This window comes from Patiria miniata, unplaced genomic scaffold (genome assembly GCF_015706575.1).
Source record: "Patiria miniata isolate m_02_andy unplaced genomic scaffold, ASM1570657v1 HiC_scaffold_27, whole genome shotgun sequence".
NCBI classification, from domain to species: Eukaryota; Metazoa; Echinodermata; class Asteroidea; order Valvatida; family Asterinidae; genus Patiria; species Patiria miniata.
In genome coordinates this window covers 247,049-266,730 of record NW_024037066.1, presented here as the reverse complement: position 1 = coordinate 266,730, position 19,682 = coordinate 247,049, and the positions used below count along the sequence as shown (strand labels likewise).

The window sequence follows — 19,682 nt, the reverse complement described above, 5'->3', positions numbered from 1 at the left end:
GACTCAGTAAAGTTCAACATTGGGCTCTTTTTCAGCAACTGTTTTTGCGGAAACTTTACATCTGGATTTTTTTAGAAGCATCTGATTTTGCCCAATTTTAGTAAAATATGCTCCCAATTTTGCCAAAAAAGCAAGGTTAACCCCTTACCATTTTAGATTTTTCATACAAATCTGATTTTGCCAAATTTTACTAAATATACAAGGTACACCTCTTACAATTTAAAAATTTTCATAAACATTTCTTTTTGCCCAATTTTGCTAGAAATACAAGGTTCAGCCCTAACAATCTGCAATTTTCCAGAATCATCTGATTGTGTCCTTTTTTGCTAAAAAAAAATGCAAGGTTAACCCCTTACAATTTGAATTTTTTCATGGACATCTAATTTTTCCCAATCTTATTCAAAAAGCAAGGTTAACCCCTTACAATCTGCAATTTTTCAAAAACATTTGATTTTGTCCCATTTTCTCTATAAAAAAAATGCGAGGTTAACCCCTTTCAATTTATTACGCGATCCCCTGACGTCTCATACACTGACTTTAGGCAAAATAATCAGACTTTCGCGGTCTAGTAACCAGACTTTGACTCTTAACGAAACATCGAATGAAAAGGGAAACATCAAATGCATATTGCGAAAGATCGAATGCAAACATACCGATGGAACATCGAATACAAATAGCTCGAAGTGTCAAACATATGTGTAAAACATTGCTCACATATTTGACAATATTGCAAATATATTGTAAAACAACACACACAATTGTATCGAAAAACATCGCACATTTAATGCAAAAAATCGAACATAATATTGAAAACATCGCACATATATATCGTCAAAAACATCGCACATATAAATTGAAAATCGCATATAAATGTAAAAAATCCCACACATATTGAACATTGCACATAAATTGTAAAACTTTGCACAAATATATTAAACATCGCGCAAATAATGAAAAACATCTCACACTTATATTGAACATCGCACATAAATGTAAAAGATAACAAACACATATTGAACATCCAACATATATATTGCAAAATATTGAATATTGCAACGTTTGACACGCCATAGTGATAACGGCCAGTACTGGTGGCAAATACCACGAATACTTGTCAACAAAGACCACTGCGCGCGGTGGCTTTCAGATTTGCAAGGCTCTTCGCCCGATCTGGCCTCGAAGTCTGTCAAGCCAGCGAATTATATTTTTGAATATTCATGAGTCTACTTTTTTGGTCTTTATTATTGAATTCTGATAAGTGACAACTTTATAATCATGGCAATGCCGAGCACAATATCTTTAGCTTTAAGATGAACAATGAAATGTCGCTTTTGTTTCATCGGTTCGGCATCCTATATCTCTCTAAAACTTTTTAATAAAAGCCTAATTAAAAACGAAATTTTGGTAAACGGTGTTCTCCACGAAATTTGACGTTAGTTTCCCGGGTAAATACTTCATCTATGACGACAAAAACTGCACAATACCATCTGTTATATCCTGAAGTATTTATTTTTAAAATAATTTGGAACAATTATATCTTAAATAAGAAGTAGTTTTACTTACAGTTTTATGAATATTTCCGTTTTAGATGTCGTGCAAAAACCCAACACAATGGCACATCTTGAAAATTCGTGATTACGCGCCAACGGATGTTAATGCCCGTTATCACGCGTCTAACCAATTAAGGCAAGTCCACTGAGTGCATTTTGTACTGGAGCTCAGAACAGTCGTTTATCCTGGTGTCTAGGATCCGTGGTTAGACTTCAATAACTGCTGATGCAGAAAATTAAATCTAGCATATTTGTTTTCTTCCCCGTTGCCATGTGAACCTGCGTGTACGTGCGGGAATTAGCTGTAGCAACAACAAAAGCTATATATGACGAATCGTACGATGCAATAATATTATTCAGCAAGAAGAACTAAGGCCGAGGCTAAATTGGTGCAATTTTATAGGCCTACACGGCCAAATTCCCTCTGTGATTATTCAACACCATATACCTGTACAACTGTACACACTATCTGAACTGATTTGAAGCTGCACGAACTTCATTCAAACCGCTCAGACATCAAACAAACGCGGGTAAAGAAACTGCTCGATACCACTGAGACTAAACTTCTCCACACTGAGAAAGATGGCAGGTCGGTGTGAGTTTCTGATGACATTTGCGCTCGGCGTGGCAGTATTTTCGACTGGGGTGGGTGCCTGTCCTTCGGGCTGGAAGCAGTGGAACCAAGCATGCTACGGATTTTTCCAAGAACCCATGTCTTGGACGGAAGCCGATAACTTCTGCCAAGACAGAGGCAGCAGCCTGGTCGTACCTCATTCTCGGGCTGAGAATGACTTCGTCTGGCAAATGGTAGTGGAACGATCTGCGCCAAGGGTTATGCCCGAGCGCGGGCTTTGGCTTGGCTGCTACCGTGTGTCTACTGATGGAGAACTCGTGTGCTCCGGTGGCACTGAGGAACTCAAGTTCTACAACTGGGCACCGGGCCACCCCAAAATGAATGGATACAAACAGTGTGTGAGGTTTCTCATAAAGGGTGAAGGGAAGTGGGGGTCGGGGTCCTGCAAAAGACACACCAAGTATCCTGTCTGCAAGAAGATTGTTCAGCCTCCCGTACGATGTATGCAAGCCAACGCAAACGGGCGCTTCGTCAGCGACTCACAGATGTTACAGCAAAGGGCGTGTCTTTACTTGCACCAAAACGGCTTTGACATTTATGTATTGGCTCTTGACTGGAAGGGATTATATTCTAACCACAGCACAGTGACTGTCCAGCTATTTTGATGTGTCACCAAAGAAAGGTTTGAATGCCGCCTAATTCTAGAAAGAGTTGTTCAAGGGTCCGGCCACAGTCTTTGCTGTACGGGTACCATTGAATGAAAGATGGCTATACAAAGTCTGTTGTCGTGGATTCTCTTTCGAGTGATCATCAATCTTAATCCAGACATTGCTGCATTCAGCTACACTTGGGTTCATAACTTGTACAGAAAAACTCCAATAGTAGGCCTAAATTCAGTGCTTAAAATAAGCCGTGTGTGTAGACCAATCCATGTAGCTAATTAGTTTCCCCCCTGCAGTAAAGTCTAGTCTCTGACCACAATGCGCATGCCACAAAAATGACGGATTTCTTAAACATGCCCAGATTTCTTCAATATGACTGCCATTTTATTCGATGAATGTCTCCGATTCCACAAAATATAGTTCCTTTTCTTTACATCAGTACACTTTATTACAACAAAAAATGACTGAGATAAAATACTAAAATAGAGTGCATGATTCAATTTGCATAGAATATATCGAAATACCGTTGTACATGTTTACCAAAAAAATACCATCACCCAAGTTCGTAAGAATTACAATAGTATTTTTTGTTATGTGTACGTTATTCACTCCTTTCATTATCCAGCAGTGGTGTAGAAACGTTTTAACTGGCTTTCCACTGCCGCACTTTACACTGACTTTCGTATAATTAGTAATTTCATGCAAGCATACAAAACTATTTTGCAAAATGCTCTTTAGAAAAATATCAATTTCGATGTTGCACCTGTAGTTTGTTGAGGTAATTTAAATCATGTAATTGAAGTCTTATTAGTTTAACTCTGAGACACAATATTGGTGGTAAAAGTCAACTTTTTTTTTTTTGGTACTAAAATAAACTAAAATTAAGATATTTTGTGACCTATTTGTTCACTGGTTTAAACATGGATTTGATTTGTACAAAAGAGCATGGTCATATTTTTTTTCGCGGCACCGTTGATTTTATGAAGATGTACTAGCAGAAATAACTACATGTATGCATTCCCAACCATATTAAAGAATGATGAATATAATCCTAGATCGGTGAAAAACTCATCATTAGGGTGTACTGTAAATGTGGATATTGGAATCTTAAAATTGCCTCTTTTTAAAACTTCTTATTGCTCTATAATAACAGCCAACATTTGTCAAATCACTTAGATAGAATATAGGGCGAGTAAAATAAAAACACCACGAAACCCAAATGTCGGGACCATTGTTTTAGTGAGTTCTCCATGTAGCACTTTCAAAATCTAGGATATGACAGCCCAATTTATAAGCTTTCTTATAGTACAAGAATCATTTAAATCACTCATGTAATGTTCAAGTTACGGAATTTTAAACACCACCACCATTTTAAAGTTCTGTCCACGGATCACATCAGGGTTAAGACTGTTCTTTCAGCAAAACGAAAACTGTGTCTGTTTTTCTGAAAGAACGCACACCTTTTTTGTGATCCGTGGACAGAACTTTAAAAAAGTTATTGTGTTTAAAATTCCGTAACTTGAAAAGTACATGAGTGATTTGAATGATTCTTGTACTAAAAGAAAGTTTATGAATTGGGCTTTCATATCCCCGATTTTGAAAGTGCTACATGCAGAACTTCACTAAGACAATAGCCCCGACATTTGTGTTTCTTTTCTTTTTTTTTACTCACCCTTTATTTTTAATTTATAAAATGCCCTCACAATAATTCAGTAGTATAGCCTCTCAGATAGCATCTTCAAGTGCCTTTATGTGCTGATAAGTATGTAAGGAATCAGAGTAATAAATATACACATTTTGTACAACTGCTCGGAATACTAGGAACTCAATGCACCAACATACACTATATCCGACTATGAAACAGCCGTTGCATAATTAAGTTGTGTGATTGATAATATAAAGAGCTAAAATTAAACTGGATAATAAATTATGATTACTGTCATCCAACTATTAACACCATACTAAAATAACTGAACCCTTCGCAATTGATGTTGCTATATATATATACACAATGTATCACAATAAAGAAGATGACCATTATTACACACTAATAGAAGTAATTAAGAGTGCTATATGCAGCAGTTATATACTTTTGTATATTCAAACAAAGTGAGTTTGAAATCCGATTTATGGATGCAATCAAAGTTTTAGGAGTTAATGCTTTTAACGATTTAGTTAATATAAAGACTTCTATTGTACAAATATGCATAATACAAATCTTTGGATGATTTGTTCCTGATATAAGGATTTGATCCCCGTAGTATTCAATTATATTTCTGAGATCACGCAATTTACTTAAATTTCAGTTCTTTTTGGTTAAAAATCAAACTTACTTTTAATATCAAGTCAGTGGGATTGCATTCTCACACACACTCAAAATTACAGTTCAACTTGAACAACAGAAAAGTAAACACCGACAATAACGGCCCGTCTCAATTCACATCCGGGAGTTCCGGACCAGTTCCGGACATTTTATCGGGTATAAGTTGCAGGATTCAGAACAACTTCCCCGCAATCTTCCCGCAATGTAGTCATCAGTATCGGCGAGTCAAGCAGTTGCTAAAGAAAATTTCTCGGGAATCTGTCCGGGACAAATGCAGAGTTTTACTCCGGGCAAATTCTACCCGCAACTTGTCCGACTCGTCCTGGATATATATCGAGACGGGCCTCAAGCTATCAAGCCATAATTCAGTGACTTTTCACTTCAACAGGCACGACAAGTATATCCAAAAACAATCTCCACAGACTCTTACAAGATTTTGGCTTGACTCCAGCTTTGGATTCAAGCTCCAGCTTTAGAATCTTATGTGGACAGACTGCAGTGCAATGCTGGCCACTTTTCTGGTCAAATCCTATCACGTAAGGACAACGGTTGGTTTGCATCGGGTTTGAATGTGGAAGACTATTAATGAATCTTGAGCCAGCGATAAAGCCGAAGCTGGAGACAAAAATCAGAGTTTGGTAAATGCCATTATTTTGATTAGGGCGCTAGTCTGGAACCTGAACTTATTCGATAGTCAGGCACATGGCCACCATGCTACTCCAAGGACGCAACCAGCTAGAATCATAAAAGTGGAACGTCGCTATACCGAACACCGCTATACCGAACATTCCGCTGTACCGAACATCGTGCTTGGCTTCAGATTTTTGTGAACAAAAACGTACCGCACATTGTTGTTGGAATATGTCAACAGAAGAGCGACAAGTGGCTATTATTTCCCCAAGGCATAGAAGGGGAAAGCCACCCATCGCTGTAGGTAGTAAGCTCAAGAACTGTGTAATTACATAATTCAATAGTCGGCACATGTTCAAAGTGGTCTTTCAGTAACTACCAGGGCGTGCGGGGTGAAGTTCTGGAGGGCGCCATTTATTGAAAAGTGAGTACTGGAGCACCAGCAGCTCAAAATCGCTCTACCGAACGATCGGAACAATTTCTGTAGGTGTTCGTTTTAGCGGCGTTCCACGGTATGCAGTTTTCTGTATCACACTGGCAGCAACACATAAAAGCAGGTCTGACCATGGAGGAATAACTTGGTCAATAAATGTCCTTCAAAAAACACTGCCAAAAGCACTGGAGGCAACAGAGAATTTCCAGCGAAAGGGTTCCCAAAATATCTGTTAGCAGGAATCTTTAGACACATTTTCCTTGACAACCTAACTTTGTGACGTGAATTTTAAGTATAATACTTGCACAGCTATGGTCTGTCAGCTATACTTCCCAAAGCTTAAGAACAGGTGTTTTTTTTTTCACAGTCCAGTCGTCGCCAAAAGCAAAATAAGTAAACAAACATGCTTATCAGTGGGATAAAATATTGTAAAATTGAAACAAAAATGATATTTAAAAACCAAGATAAAACGAAGTAAATGTAATACAAAGCAATGGATGATCGATTGTAGTATAATTATTAAGCTAAACTGGGTAGATTCGTAACTATAAAAGGTCTTAAAAGAACTAGGTTCAAATAAAATTAATACTAAAATCACTTTCGACAAAATTAATAGGGTTAATTACAAAATCCTGCCATGGAAAATAGAACGGCCGACTTGCCAGGTCAAAAATGCGTTCCTTAAAACCAAATATGAAATTAGCATTCCCAAATTACTGAATATACAACTGTCATTCTGCTCAATCTGTTTTGGGATCAAGAATTCATGAAATTGCAGAGTGTTTTTTTTGTTTTTTTGGCTCATACAGTTTGACAAAATATAAACAGGCCTAATGCCCCCTAAATAACACCGTACCGAGATCCAACCACACGGGGGCGCTATTCAGAGCCAAGGCTGACCAGATTCTGGAGGTAATGAACGTCAGACGTTGGCTACGTCTGACTAACTTGACTAGGGCTTGCAATTGTGCATGAGCCTATGGAAAGAGTCGTAGCCACTTCCCGTAGACACCGTGTGTTACCACCAGCAAGGGCTAAGTAAACCTCAATGCATCTTGAGTGCGGATGACAAACAAAACCAGGAAATATGCGCACAAACCAATGGGACCGTGAACCAGTTCAGTTTCATACGATTCCTCATTGTAAATATCAAGAATTTGATCATCTTTTCACACATTATTGCATTGGTAATTTGAAATATCAATAGTTTTAAAATCATTTTTTAAAGCTTATTAGAATGGAGAAAGCTTTGGGTAATCTCTTTTTTAGATATTGGTTTCATTACTCATGAGTATTATGACCCTGCCAATACTGGCCAATCAGAATCAAGATTTCAAGCTCACACCTCCAACATTGACCAATCACAACCTTTCCTCCGGGCCCAATAACCGGTACCGGGAAAGAAGTTTCTAGATTATTTGTGACCCGCCATAGCATAATGAGGAATAACCCCCATCTTTGACTTTTCATATGTTCATACATCATGTTAAAGCGTGATTCATTGGCTTTCCAATGATACCAAATTTATTCCAAAGAATCAAGAAAAACGGCTTTGAAAAAAAAAGATACGCATCGGGCCGCCAATTTTGGTAAAAATGTTGGATACCTTGGCTACTCAAAACTACAAAAAAAAAGACCGAAATGGATTTGGACATGATTTTTTCTAGTATCTGACTTCAGGCATCGATTACTCAAAACAAGGTTTTGGAGGACATTCCTCATTTTGCCTCAGCAGGTCACATTTCTTCTTTTGTTTCTAAAGCTTGAAAACTGAATTTTATGTACAAATTATGTTTCTCATATTCTATACATTAACAGGTGAATCGATGATCACTTAACTTTGGAAAATACTGAAGAAAAAAATAATTTAAAGCTTGACTGGTTCACTGCCCCCGTAGGTTTGTGCATAAACTGCACTGCTTGTTTGTCATCCATACCGATGATGCAATGTGAATGTCAACAAGATTTATTCAGATGCAGTCATTCCAATAAAAATACAACCTTCATTTTCAAGATCCGTGTATAATGATGTCTGCGCTATCCACCGCATCTTGGACCTTCGGGGAGAGGGCGGTGTGTATCCCTCCGCGCACCTTGGCGTGCGTCTTCTTGGCCTTGCGCATGGGCGGTGGAATGGCCGCTGCTGCCGCTGCTGCTGCATCGGTAGAGGAGCCCCCAGCCTGGCGCAGCGAGTTGTGATTCCGGATGGCGTTCTGCAGCATCCTGAGCAAGAACAACTTGTCCTTACCCTCCTGATAAAAATCAGACAAAAAACGACGCGAAAAAAAAGTTGGTTACACTTTGTTTAACCACTTCGCCGTCTACCTAAACCGTCTACCTAAACAATCTCTTCACCTTCTACCACCGCGCCAGCCGACTCTGTAAACTACAAGACTCAACAATACTTACCACCCCCATATGTAACAAATCGATCGGCCAGGGTGCCTTTGGCTATTCTGGCCCCCATCTGTGGAACAAACTCCCTCAAGAAATCTGCCAGTCTGACTCAGTGACAACATTTCGGAAATGTTTGAAGACAGAGCTATTCATTGCTCATTAATTTTTTGTAATATTTTGTCAAGTGCCTTGATCTATATAGCTTTGTTAGGATATGTGCGCTTTATAAGAACCTGCTATTATTATTATTATTATTCACACCGGGATTATTTTTGCCGAAAATTTCGATTTTTTTTGAAAAAGGCAAGATGTAGCAGCCGACTTATGATGTACAGCAAATTGTCACAAATACTGATTCGCAAGAGTCATTTCAACAGTATTTGTACGATATTCCTTACCGCAACTTCATATTTTTTTCTACACTCCCGGGTGTGCCCACGGAGCGTAAATTGTACCACGACAGGGCAAGTTCAAGTACAACACATGGTCTACCTCCACAGACGTCTCGGAATTTATGTGTGTACAAAACAACTGGGGGATTAGCGTGTTTAGACCTCATGCGGAGGCGAGTCGAGACACGCTTGACGTTTTAACCCGTCAGCCGCGCCTGATACATACAAACAGCCAGATCTTGTTAACACGTCACCTGACGCGACGTAGTTAAAGGCATGTAGGAACATTTTGCAATTACCCGGACATGTACCTAAGGATTTAACAAGAAGATCCTTGCTCAAAGTAAAGATGGGATTGGTTCCTAATACCCTTTGAAAACATTCTGCCATTACATAATGGTATCCTTGGATTGTACACCTGGCACTAAATTTATCAATGAAAATCAAATTTGCAAGCCACGAGCCTTACGGTGATACCAAACTTTCAGGGGGGGGGGGAGTTGTACGCTTTGTGCGAAAGTGACTTTTTGTCGGAACTTTACGGTGAGTTGCCAGATTTTGTTTCAGTCCACGCTACTTTTCTTCACCGACATTGCCTCGAAAATGGGGAAAAAAGTATTGTACTTTAACAAATTTAATTTCTTCCTTAGAATACAATGATAGATCAAAATTAAAGTCATACGGTCACCCCAAAATCCCAAATGGATGATTCTTCCGTGGAATGACTGTACGCACTGTTTGCGTAGGATCGGTGCGACTTTGTCCGAGTTTCACGATGAAGGTCACAAAATGTGAGTTTTTGATTTAATTTTAACAATTTGCCGATACACTTTGCCGCTTTTAAAACTGGTGTTTTTCAGCCAAAAATAATCCTGTCAAGTGTTAAAAAATATGAATGAGGGACTTACCAGTGCTATTTGTTGCTTGAGTCGTTTGACCGTTTTCTGCCGGCCCTGGGTGACTGTTCTGTAGTAGTAGACAGCTAAGCTGTTGGATGAAGCATCAGTACATCATCAGTGTAAACAAAACACCGTTATAAACAATGCATTGCTATACGTTGTTACGACATGGTACTTGGCCCAAACCATTCACATATACAGAGTTGTAACGAGTCACTGATTTTTGTGACTCGAGTCGAGTCGAGTCGAGTCATTTTAAAGAAGTGACTCGAGTCGAGTCGAGTCATTAGGTCAAAAGGTTGAGTCGAGTCGAGTCGAATATTTGAACACTATATACCAAAATTTATAAAAGAATGCCATAAGTTTAACCAGCGTTCGAATCCAAGAGCTTTATAAGAAATTGCCCATAGCCAATGATGAAACAGCGAATTAGAAAATGTGTTTAAAAATCTGGTTCCTGGATAGTATTTTGTGCGTTCTAGAACCATGAGGTGGGAGTCTGTGACACGTTGTATATTTATACATGACTGCTATTCGCAAAACGAAGTGAGCATAAAATTTTGCACCGTAAGTCATTGCAAATACTTTTCGCAAAGTTTTGCTTTTATTTTTGGGACTCGAGTCTTATTAGCCTTTGCTCGAGTCGAGTCTTCTGATGAGGGACTCGAGTCGAGTCAAGTCAATTGCTCGCAGTGACTCGAGTCGAGTCATTTACCCTCAGGGACTCGAGTCGAGTCACCAAAAAATGTGACTGGAGTCGGACTCGAGTCGAGTCATTGACTCGAGTCATTACAACTCTGCACATATAACACCGCGGCCAAATTCCATGGTATTGCTGAGTGGATCACTGTCATTTCTGAGCTACGCAAAATTGAATTGAAAAAAAAAAAACACATCAAATTTCTCGGATCTGCTTATAATACCACAAGGAATGAATCTCTGCCAACTACTGAACCCAAAACGTCAGCAAAATTTCACAGGGAATTCGCAAGCACTTATTAAACAGGGTTCGACCTTAACTTTTTTGTTCACTAGCCAGCCGGGCTACTGAAACGGACTCTTAACTAGCCCGCCGGCATTTTCACTAGCCCGCAATTTTTTTTCTTATCTCAAATACAAAATGCGTATTTTCAGGCTCAATTCTGAGGAAATTTTGTCAGTGTTTTTGATTAACAGATCTAATAATTAAACCCTTTAAAACAGTTGATAAAATTAGACACAAATTGATGGGGTTTTCTTTCTGAATTTATTGATTTATTTCTTCCTGTCCGTTCATCTTTGCCGTAGCCCAATAATATTTTGACTTGCCAGCTGGGCTACTTAAGGAATAGTTTGACTAGGCCGCCGCTGTTTTGACTAGCATTTGGCTAGCGGGCAACCGCTAATTTCGAACCCTGCTTAACTACTGGAAGTAGGCAAACTAGTTCCTGCGGCAAATTTGTCAACTTCCAGTACCCCGGGGAGCTGAGATCGACTATCCACCTGAAATCAACAGTGATTGATTTGTTTAACAATACCTCATGCACCGTCACCAAAGTTTCATCAAGTTATGCCTCAGTTACCTTAACCAAACATTACTGTGGGTGTGCCCACGTCCTTTAATGCCACTGGGGTGATGTTCGCCAAGTGCGCACTATACCCGTGCGCACTATGGGCTCCGTGCGCTAACGAAAGAGGGCGCCCTTTTACCTAACGACGACGTCCCATGGGCGGGCCACATACATTTCACTGATTGACGCGCGCACACCGTTCCTTGAGTTTGACAGACGTATACACCGGGGGATTTGTACTACGTGCGCACTATGGGCTCCGTGCGCTACCAAAAGAGGGCGCCCTTTCACCTAACAACGACGTCCCATGGGCAGGACATTTCGCTGGTTGATGCGCACCGTTCCTTGTGTGTGACGCACGTACACCGGGGGATTTGTACTACGAACACGCAGTGGCCGCGCTTCGCGGCAAAATATTGCAGTCAGGCAAGATGGCGTCGTTCGGTCACCCCCAACTGTACTTATTTTGCCGGTGAGGTGGATAGGCCCCTACCCGTGCGTTTTTCCACAACTGCTCTGGAAAACGCATGCGAAGTAGACTACTCCATGGGTATCCCGTGTGGAAGTCTACTACGCTTGCGTATTAACCCTGCACGTGAAGACGCGCGTGAAACCGCGCATGAAACCTCGCGTGTGCACTTGGTAAACAGCAGAAGCATCAGCTGGCACGTGATGGTGAATGGACCAATGAGAACGCGGCTCTCAATCACGACTGTCATTAGGAGACTGCAGTGAACTGAAAAGATCATCCATTTTACTGCACGTCCGACTTACCAGAGTAGAGTAATAATGGCAGCCACCACGCCCTGGGTGGTCAGGAAGGTGATGATGAAGTTCCACACTGCCTGGGTCTCTTCCCATTGGTTGACCAGCTCAGTGACCACGTCGTAGACGGAATCCAGGCCCCTGAATGGACCACACTCCGGTGAGGGTTGGATGCTGTAAGGAGACGGTCAAATTCACTTCGATTATTCCTCAGTTCAATCAACCCTCAATCCCCTTTCCCTTTTTTATAATAATAATAATAATTTGGGGGCTAATCATCCTTACTCGCAGCTGAGAAGCTGTGAAGGATAAGGCTACAACGTGGTCGAGCCGCAGGCATGTAAAGGCAACTTTGGCAGCCAGCCACACCACCCATGACCACAGAGCACAGCCAAAGATCGAAAGTGTTTGATTTGTTTCGGAGGGAGGAAAACCGGAGGGCCCGGAGAAAACCTCTCGTGGCACAGGAGAGAACCAACGCACAGCTCTACTCACATATGGCATGTACAAAATATGTATGGCCCGCGGACAGGATACGAATCAGGGCCACAGTGGTGAGAAGCGAGCACTTTACGCACTAGCCACCCATGCCTCACAAAAGTGTTTCTTGAACCGATTTTCAGAAGTTTGAACTTTTTTTAGAAAGCTCTGGGGAAAAAACAGTATAATCTTTTGAATTAGGGCGTCCCTTTTCATTTCTATGGTTCTCATATTTTTATTTTTTTTGCCTCTGCATTACGGTCGGTCATTTGAAAAAAAATAAAAACCTGAAGAAAACAGTTGCAGTTGCACCAGTATGGATGGCTAAATTATATGATGCCAACTGCATATTGTCTCGAGTTTTGTTTACTGCAATGACTTTATCATGAGTTGATATCGCTGAGTAAAATAATAAGACAATATTTGGCAAGATGTAGTTGACATATCCGCATTAAGTAGCTCACTAACGTTTTGGCAGCCATGACATACCAGTACAGGTATACTATAGACACCGAATATTCAGGGTGGCACGGTTGGCTTGTGCGTAAAGCGCTCGCCTCTCACGAAGGTGACCACGGTTCGAATCCTGGCCGCGGATCCCGGCCTGGCCGCGGATCGCATGTGAGTAGAGTTGTGCGTTGGTTCTCTCCTGTGCCACGTGGGTTTTTCTCCGGGCCCTCCGGTTTTCCTCCCTCCGGAAAAATCAAACACTTTCGATCTCAGGCTGTGCTCCGTGGTCATATATGGGTCGATGTGGCCGGCAGCCGTAGGCGCCTTTACGTGCCAGCGGCTCAACCACGTTGTAGCCGCGTCCTTCGCAATTCAGCATCCCAGCTGCGAGTAAGGATGATTAGCCTCCCAAATTATTATTATTATTATTATTATATGAGAATATGATTTTTTTGGGTTAATGGGGTTCCAGAGAGGGTCGGGAGTCCAAAATAGGGTCAGTCAGAAATGAGAGCCAAAGAAATAAACAGGGATTCCATTACGTGAAAAAAGGCAAGTTTTGACCCATGGGGGGGGGGGAATACAAAACTTTTTTTTTCTTAACAGTTTTTGTTAGCCTGCCAAATTTTGAATTTGCCTTGTGACATCGATCTCCAAGGGGTACATACCTGACGAAGCTGTATCCCACTGAGATGACACAGATTGCATACATGAGGAAGAGGATGATGAAGAAGAGTGTCTGTGCAATGCCGACGCGCCACGGATGAAGGGATGGCTTGCAGTTGTACAACACGCTCACCTAGCGTCAAAAGCCAAACACTATTACAACCAGGAAAGTCACAAACTGAATATTGGCAACAGTAAACTCCTTCAAAGGGAATATACAACATTTGCTTTTGCTGTAATTTTCAGAAATGGATGGATTTGGGGCGTTAGTATTTTATAGCAAATTTATTGTTGCACTGACTTGTTAGAAGATCTGTGTTCGTAGATGCTGGAAAAACCAAGATAAACAATCATGTTTTTGTAGTCTGGTTCCCTGACCCCACTTAAGATGAAATGGACCAATTTATAGACGTCAGGGAAGTGTAAGGTCAGGGAACCAGTCTAGCTGGCTTGCACCCGTTCATAGGTGTGTAATCCATTGCAAACAAATGCGGACTAACTAAATATGGTAAATTGGAGGCAGTATTTGAAAAAAAAAACAGTTTTTTTTCCAATGCTGGTCGGCCGGAAATTGATACAAAAATACCACTTTTCCTGAAAATGACAGCCACCAGGTGCCATGATTTTACAGGATGCTTTAGACTGTCATGCACTAACAGTCCAGTAAGGTATTTCATAATAATTTGGTAGTTTTGTTTTTGGATGTTTGCAAATGTTGTATACTCCCTTTATTAGGAAAAGCTGCCAGACCAAGGGGCAAGTTTTGGCAGTCGTAACCAAAAACTGGTTTCGGATCTTTCTCATGGGTTTAGCTTTTTGCAACTTAAGTAGTGCGGGTAACTCAATTATTATTACATCACAACCAAGTTTTCAAACGTATCAACCAATGACGAACAACTGAACCCGTTTTTTGGTTGTGACCGCCAAAACATACCCCAGAAATGTGCAGTGAAGGTGTGTATATATTGCACTGCATTTCGGGCAGTTTTGGGTAACGCCGCTACAAAAAATCCCCATTTGTTATAGCACGACCTATCCCGCAATGCAACGCAACTGCACACTTCAAATTTACCCATGACGGTTTTCGAAACCACGTCAAGTTTTATTTGTTGGTGACATAGACTCAACATTGATTCCACTTTCAGCTACTTCTCAAATTGTAATAATACGAAGCCACTTATGAGAGCATGTTGATATGGTTCAAGCTTTTCTGGACCCGAAGTCCATTTTTTTTGGGCCAACACTCAGGTGTGTTCCTCTCAGGAGCAGCGATGCAGCCAAGGTTCTCATCCTGGGGGGGGGGGGGTGTGGGGGGCTTGTGGTTACAATGGAGGGGCACCCAAAAATTTCATCTGTGCTGAACGGTAGACAGGTTTGTTTTCATCGCACACCCAACCTCCGTAAGCCCAAATGGGGGGGGGGGGGGGGGGGGTTTAGACACCATCTTCCCATACCCTGGTTATTGTTAAGACAATAAATACCACTATTCGCTTTACACGGACATTAAAATAAACAAGCCACTCGTGAAAACAAAGGGTTGTGGTGAAAAATATGCATCAAGGGATATGGAAAAGGGACATTATGTTCTTCCCGCTAATCATGGTAACTCATACGGCTGTGCTTTTCTCCGGATGTCAAATTTCCGGGGGGGGGGGGGGGGGGGGGGCGACAGTGTGGAGAAACTACCTGTTTGATGTAGAAGAGGAGGATAAGCTTGATGATGCAGATGATCATCAGGAGAGGAGCAAAGAACATGCCAATCCTGGGGGATAATACACAAACAAACAAACAAACAGGTGTGACCTTTGACACTTGACATCTGGGCAACCTGCACGACCTTTATATGGTCTACCCACAAAATTGTACACCAGGAAAATTTGAAGCATGCTGAATACAGTAACATCCAACAACAAACACAAGGTAAGTTTCATTGCTCGTAAAAGCAAACCTCAGTCACTAAAATGCAACTTTATTTCAGTTAGATTTTTCAAGTCTTTTGTGAAAACAAGTACTTCGCCAAAATCACTAAATCTTGACAATGCAATCTTTTTTTTTTAGGGGGGGGGGGCGTTTGATACTGTCAATGAGCAATCATTTTTTAAAGGAAACATCTAACAGCTGAAGGGCAAGAAACTGTGGAAATTTTGAAGTGCTTTTTGTATCTGAACGGAATAAACCGAGGCTCCAACACCGTGCATTGAGTACACTGTCGAGACAAGCTCAAGTCCAGTTAATCTGACGAGATCTCACCATGTGTACGTCTGGGATTGGATCAGGTCCATGGTGTTTCTGGCGATGTCAAACTCCGGAGATGCGAACCATGTGCTGAAGTGATCACGGCCAATCCTTGAAAAAAAAAAAAATGAAAAAAAAAAAAAATGAAAAAATCATCCAACAACCGACCAAAAGATTATTTATTACCACCTATCACAACAGTATTTTTCGTTTTGGAAAGAATGTCGCAATGTGACCCTACTTCAGCGGTTGTGTACAAAGTCTATGGACAAATGATGGAGAGTCTATAACATTTTCTAAGTATTTCCTAACAAAACTGGAATATTTCTCAGTCCCAGATTCATGTCTTATCATTTTTGCAATGACTGACCTTCATTGAGATGATATAGGAAGAAATAAGCAGCGTCAGGTTGCAACATTCTTTCCTTGGTTTGTGACTCAGATGTCCATATACCAGGGTATCGGACATATCCAAATTGATAAGGAGCTTGGCACACAAGGCAAATGCCCCTTATAGCCATGCTTAGATTACAACCATCACGGATACCAACAGTTACTAAAAAATGAGATAGAACTGTAGTTTTGTTTTTAGTTTTTAATATTTTCTGTTCACCAACTACGTGAAAATGAATCTGTGATGTCAGTCAGATATGGAAGAGTTTGTTTTCAGTTACTGATCACTGAGGATGGGGACAAATAGAAGACCTGAGATGTTGTAACAACCTTCACGAGAGACATACCTCCTAATAAATTCCAGGAAGAACGTGGCCAGTATCTGGACAACGAAGTCAACGACCACCAGCTTGTAGACCTCGGTCCCCAGGAATGTCTCCCAGCACTGCACCAATAAATCAATCAATATCAATCAATCAATCAATCAATCAAAACCAATCAATCAAAATCAATCAAAATCAATCAATCAAAATCAATCAATCAAAATCCACCAATCAAAATCAATCAATCAAAATCAATCAAAATCAATCAATCAATATTAATCAATCAATATTAATCAATCAAAATCAATCAATCAAAATCAACCAATCAAAATCAATCAATCAAAATCAATCAATCAATCAAAATCAATCAATCAAAATCAATCAATCAAAATCAATCAATCAAAATCAATCAATCAAAATCAATCACTCGATCAATCAAATCATTCAATCTAATCATTCAATTGATCTAAAATCTGGTATTAACATACATGTAACATTTGGTTATTGGTGATGATTGAAACTCAACACGCTATTTTAAAATTTATTCCTGGTTTTAACGAACAAGTCCTGGTCAAAACAAACAAAATGGGACATTTATGTACCAATGTTAGCCCCATGAGAGGGGGCAGGGGAGTTGGGTGTATTGCAGGTCTAATAGCGACATGTTCCCTCGAAAATCATGAAATATTGATACTTTCTCATGCATTCTGGGGTTTATTTAAAAGAAAGTAGGGATTATGAACACCTTTTTTTTTAACCCATTACTTTTTTTTTGGGGGGGGGGGGATTTACAATACAATACAATACAATACAATACAATACAATACAATACAATACAATACAATACAAAAAGACATTTATATCGTGCTCTCAGTATTAGCATTTTCACGGCCTAACACTTAGATCTGTGAAGGATCCTCTTCAAACATGTCAAAGAATCTGCTACGACCAAAATGTCAGTTATTAAGCAGTTTCTAGCAGACTTTTATTTCTCTTTTTACATTGACCTTACATTTCTAGATTTTTTTTTGGGGGGGGGGAGCGGAGGGGGTGGGGATGGGGGTGGGGGGAGACATGCACTCACCTGACATGGCAGTGTATTGGCTGCGTTTTCGCCAATGCATTCAATCTGGCTGAACCAATGGTACACCAACACGACCAAGATGGTGGCCTTCATCAGGAACGTCCTGCTCACACAAAAACAAAATGCAGGCGCCAACTTTTCAAACTCATCAAATAAACCACAGAAGGAAATGCGTAATACTAGATTCATTCTTAATTAGGGGCTAACAGTGTGAGGACCCGGTCTTCACTGCGTGATAACGACCGGGTTGGGGGGGTGGCCGCTGTTAATGGACCGAGCCGCATAGGAAAGGTGTTGCATAGGCCCGCGTAAGTCTTCATACGATGGTGGTTGAGCCAGTACTGCTGTATTTAGCCAATCATTTGGCTTACATGATGCTGGATCAATATGCTGGTTCAGGGGTTATTTGCTTGTTCTTGAAGCCAGTCTTTAAAGCTATAGTCCATCATTTGTAATTTGTGCATTTTGTTCGTTTGAAGCAACAAAAGGGTTCAAAATCTAATGAAGGATACTGAACAACTAACCTGATGAAGTTTCAGCTAAGCTTCAGCTGTACATTCCGAGAAAAACAGCATTCTAAGATCTCAATTTCAAATCAAAAGTTACTGAATCATGTTTTGAATTGTTTTGAATTGCAACTATACGCAACGTCGCGCACTGATCCGACGAATTATAACAACCGCGCACGCGTGTGCATCGTTCAATACTTGTGCGCGCTACGCTGAATAACAAAACGAACTACTAATTTAAATTTTCCTACGGTGCTTCTTAAAAATCACCGTTGGAAATGCCTTCTTTCGTTGATTACTTCAAAATGACAGCTTCCCAGAAGGAATAATTTCACAGGGAGTTTAGTTCCCTTACTATCTTTCAACCAAGTTTGTTTTTCAACAATAATTACGCCAGTTACTTTTCGGATGGCTGCAAATGATGGACTATAGCTTTAAAGCACATGTTAAAGGGAAGATACAATATTTGCAAACATAAAAAAACGAAATGATCAATTTATCTCGGAATACCTTACTGAATTGTTAGGGAATGACAGTCTAAAGCATCCTGTAAAATCGTGTCTCCTGGTGTGCTGACATTTTCAAGAAAAACTATATTTTTCCTACGCTGGTCGGCCGACCAGCGTTGGAAAAAAACTGGCGTTTTTTTCAAAAAACTGTTCCTAATTTTTCATATTGCATCTTCTTTGCAATTGATTACACACCTGTGAAGGGGTACAAGCCTGCTAGACTGATTCTTTGACCTTACAATTCCCCAAAGTCTATATATTGCTCCGTTTAATCTTAAGTGGGGTCAGGGAACCAGACTACAAGAACATGATGGGTTTTCTTGGTTTTTCCAGCATCTACAAGCCCAAAACGTGAAACAAGTCAGTTTAACAATATTTGCTATGACATACTAATCCTCCAAATCCATTGATTTCTGAAAATTGCAGCAAAAGCAAATGTTGTACATTCCCTTTAATACACCCCACGTGATCGAGTCTCGACCAGTCAGAAGCTTTCAACTCTCCAAGGTATTTATTAATTATTATAAAACATTGAACAAAACTTTTAAATGAAATGGAGATTATATGTGTGACTTTCAGTACACAGTTCTGTGCTCAAGGGCATATGGGGGATGACGATAAATTCCTAAAATTGTTTTGGTCATTTGAACTGAAAAAGTAGTGGGGGGGGGGGGGGAGTTGGATGCAATGTGACAATAGGTAGTACTGTGTACTGTGTATGTGCACTTTGTGTCCATTCCTGATGGCTTGTATTGTTAACTAGAAATTGAGTTTGAAATTTGGAAAGGAACGGATGCTCTTCTTTTCCAGTATTCTTGGTTTTTTTTTTTATAACGGCTTTACTTTCTTAGCTTGGTC

At 40.3% G+C, this 19,682-nt stretch overlaps 2 protein-coding genes across 5 annotated transcripts in view; one reads left to right on the top strand and one right to left on the bottom strand.

The window, feature by feature from the left end:
* The first annotated feature begins 2,132 nt into the window (after positions 1–2,132).
* Positions 2,133–2,789, top strand: LOC119734531 (snaclec B1-like). Its single transcript, XM_038208068.1, has one exon. It carries the CDS (start codon positions 2,133–2,135, stop codon positions 2,787–2,789), a length of 657 nt encoding a protein of 218 aa, XP_038063996.1.
* Positions 2,790–6,999: 4,210 nt separating this feature from the next.
* The window catches only part of LOC119734273 (transmembrane channel-like protein 7), a 39,308-nt gene continuing 26,625 nt past the window's right edge, over positions 7,000–19,682 (bottom strand). For all 4 annotated transcript variants that reach the window (XM_038207672.1, XM_038207671.1, XM_038207670.1 and 1 more), the window contains exons 12-19: positions 17,807–17,909; positions 16,747–16,844; positions 16,022–16,117; positions 15,458–15,533; positions 13,774–13,904; positions 12,185–12,349; positions 9,870–9,948; positions 7,000–8,424 (exon numbers count right to left, since the gene is read on the bottom strand). In XM_038207672.1, coding sequence (XP_038063600.1) covers positions 8,182–8,424; positions 9,870–9,948; positions 12,185–12,349; positions 13,774–13,904; positions 15,458–15,533; positions 16,022–16,117; positions 16,747–16,844; positions 17,807–17,909 — 991 coding nt within the window. In that variant the 3' untranslated portion in view covers positions 7,000–8,181. The remainder of the gene's footprint in view (positions 8,425–9,869; positions 9,949–12,184; positions 12,350–13,773; positions 13,905–15,457; positions 15,534–16,021; positions 16,118–16,746; positions 16,845–17,806; positions 17,910–19,682) is intronic.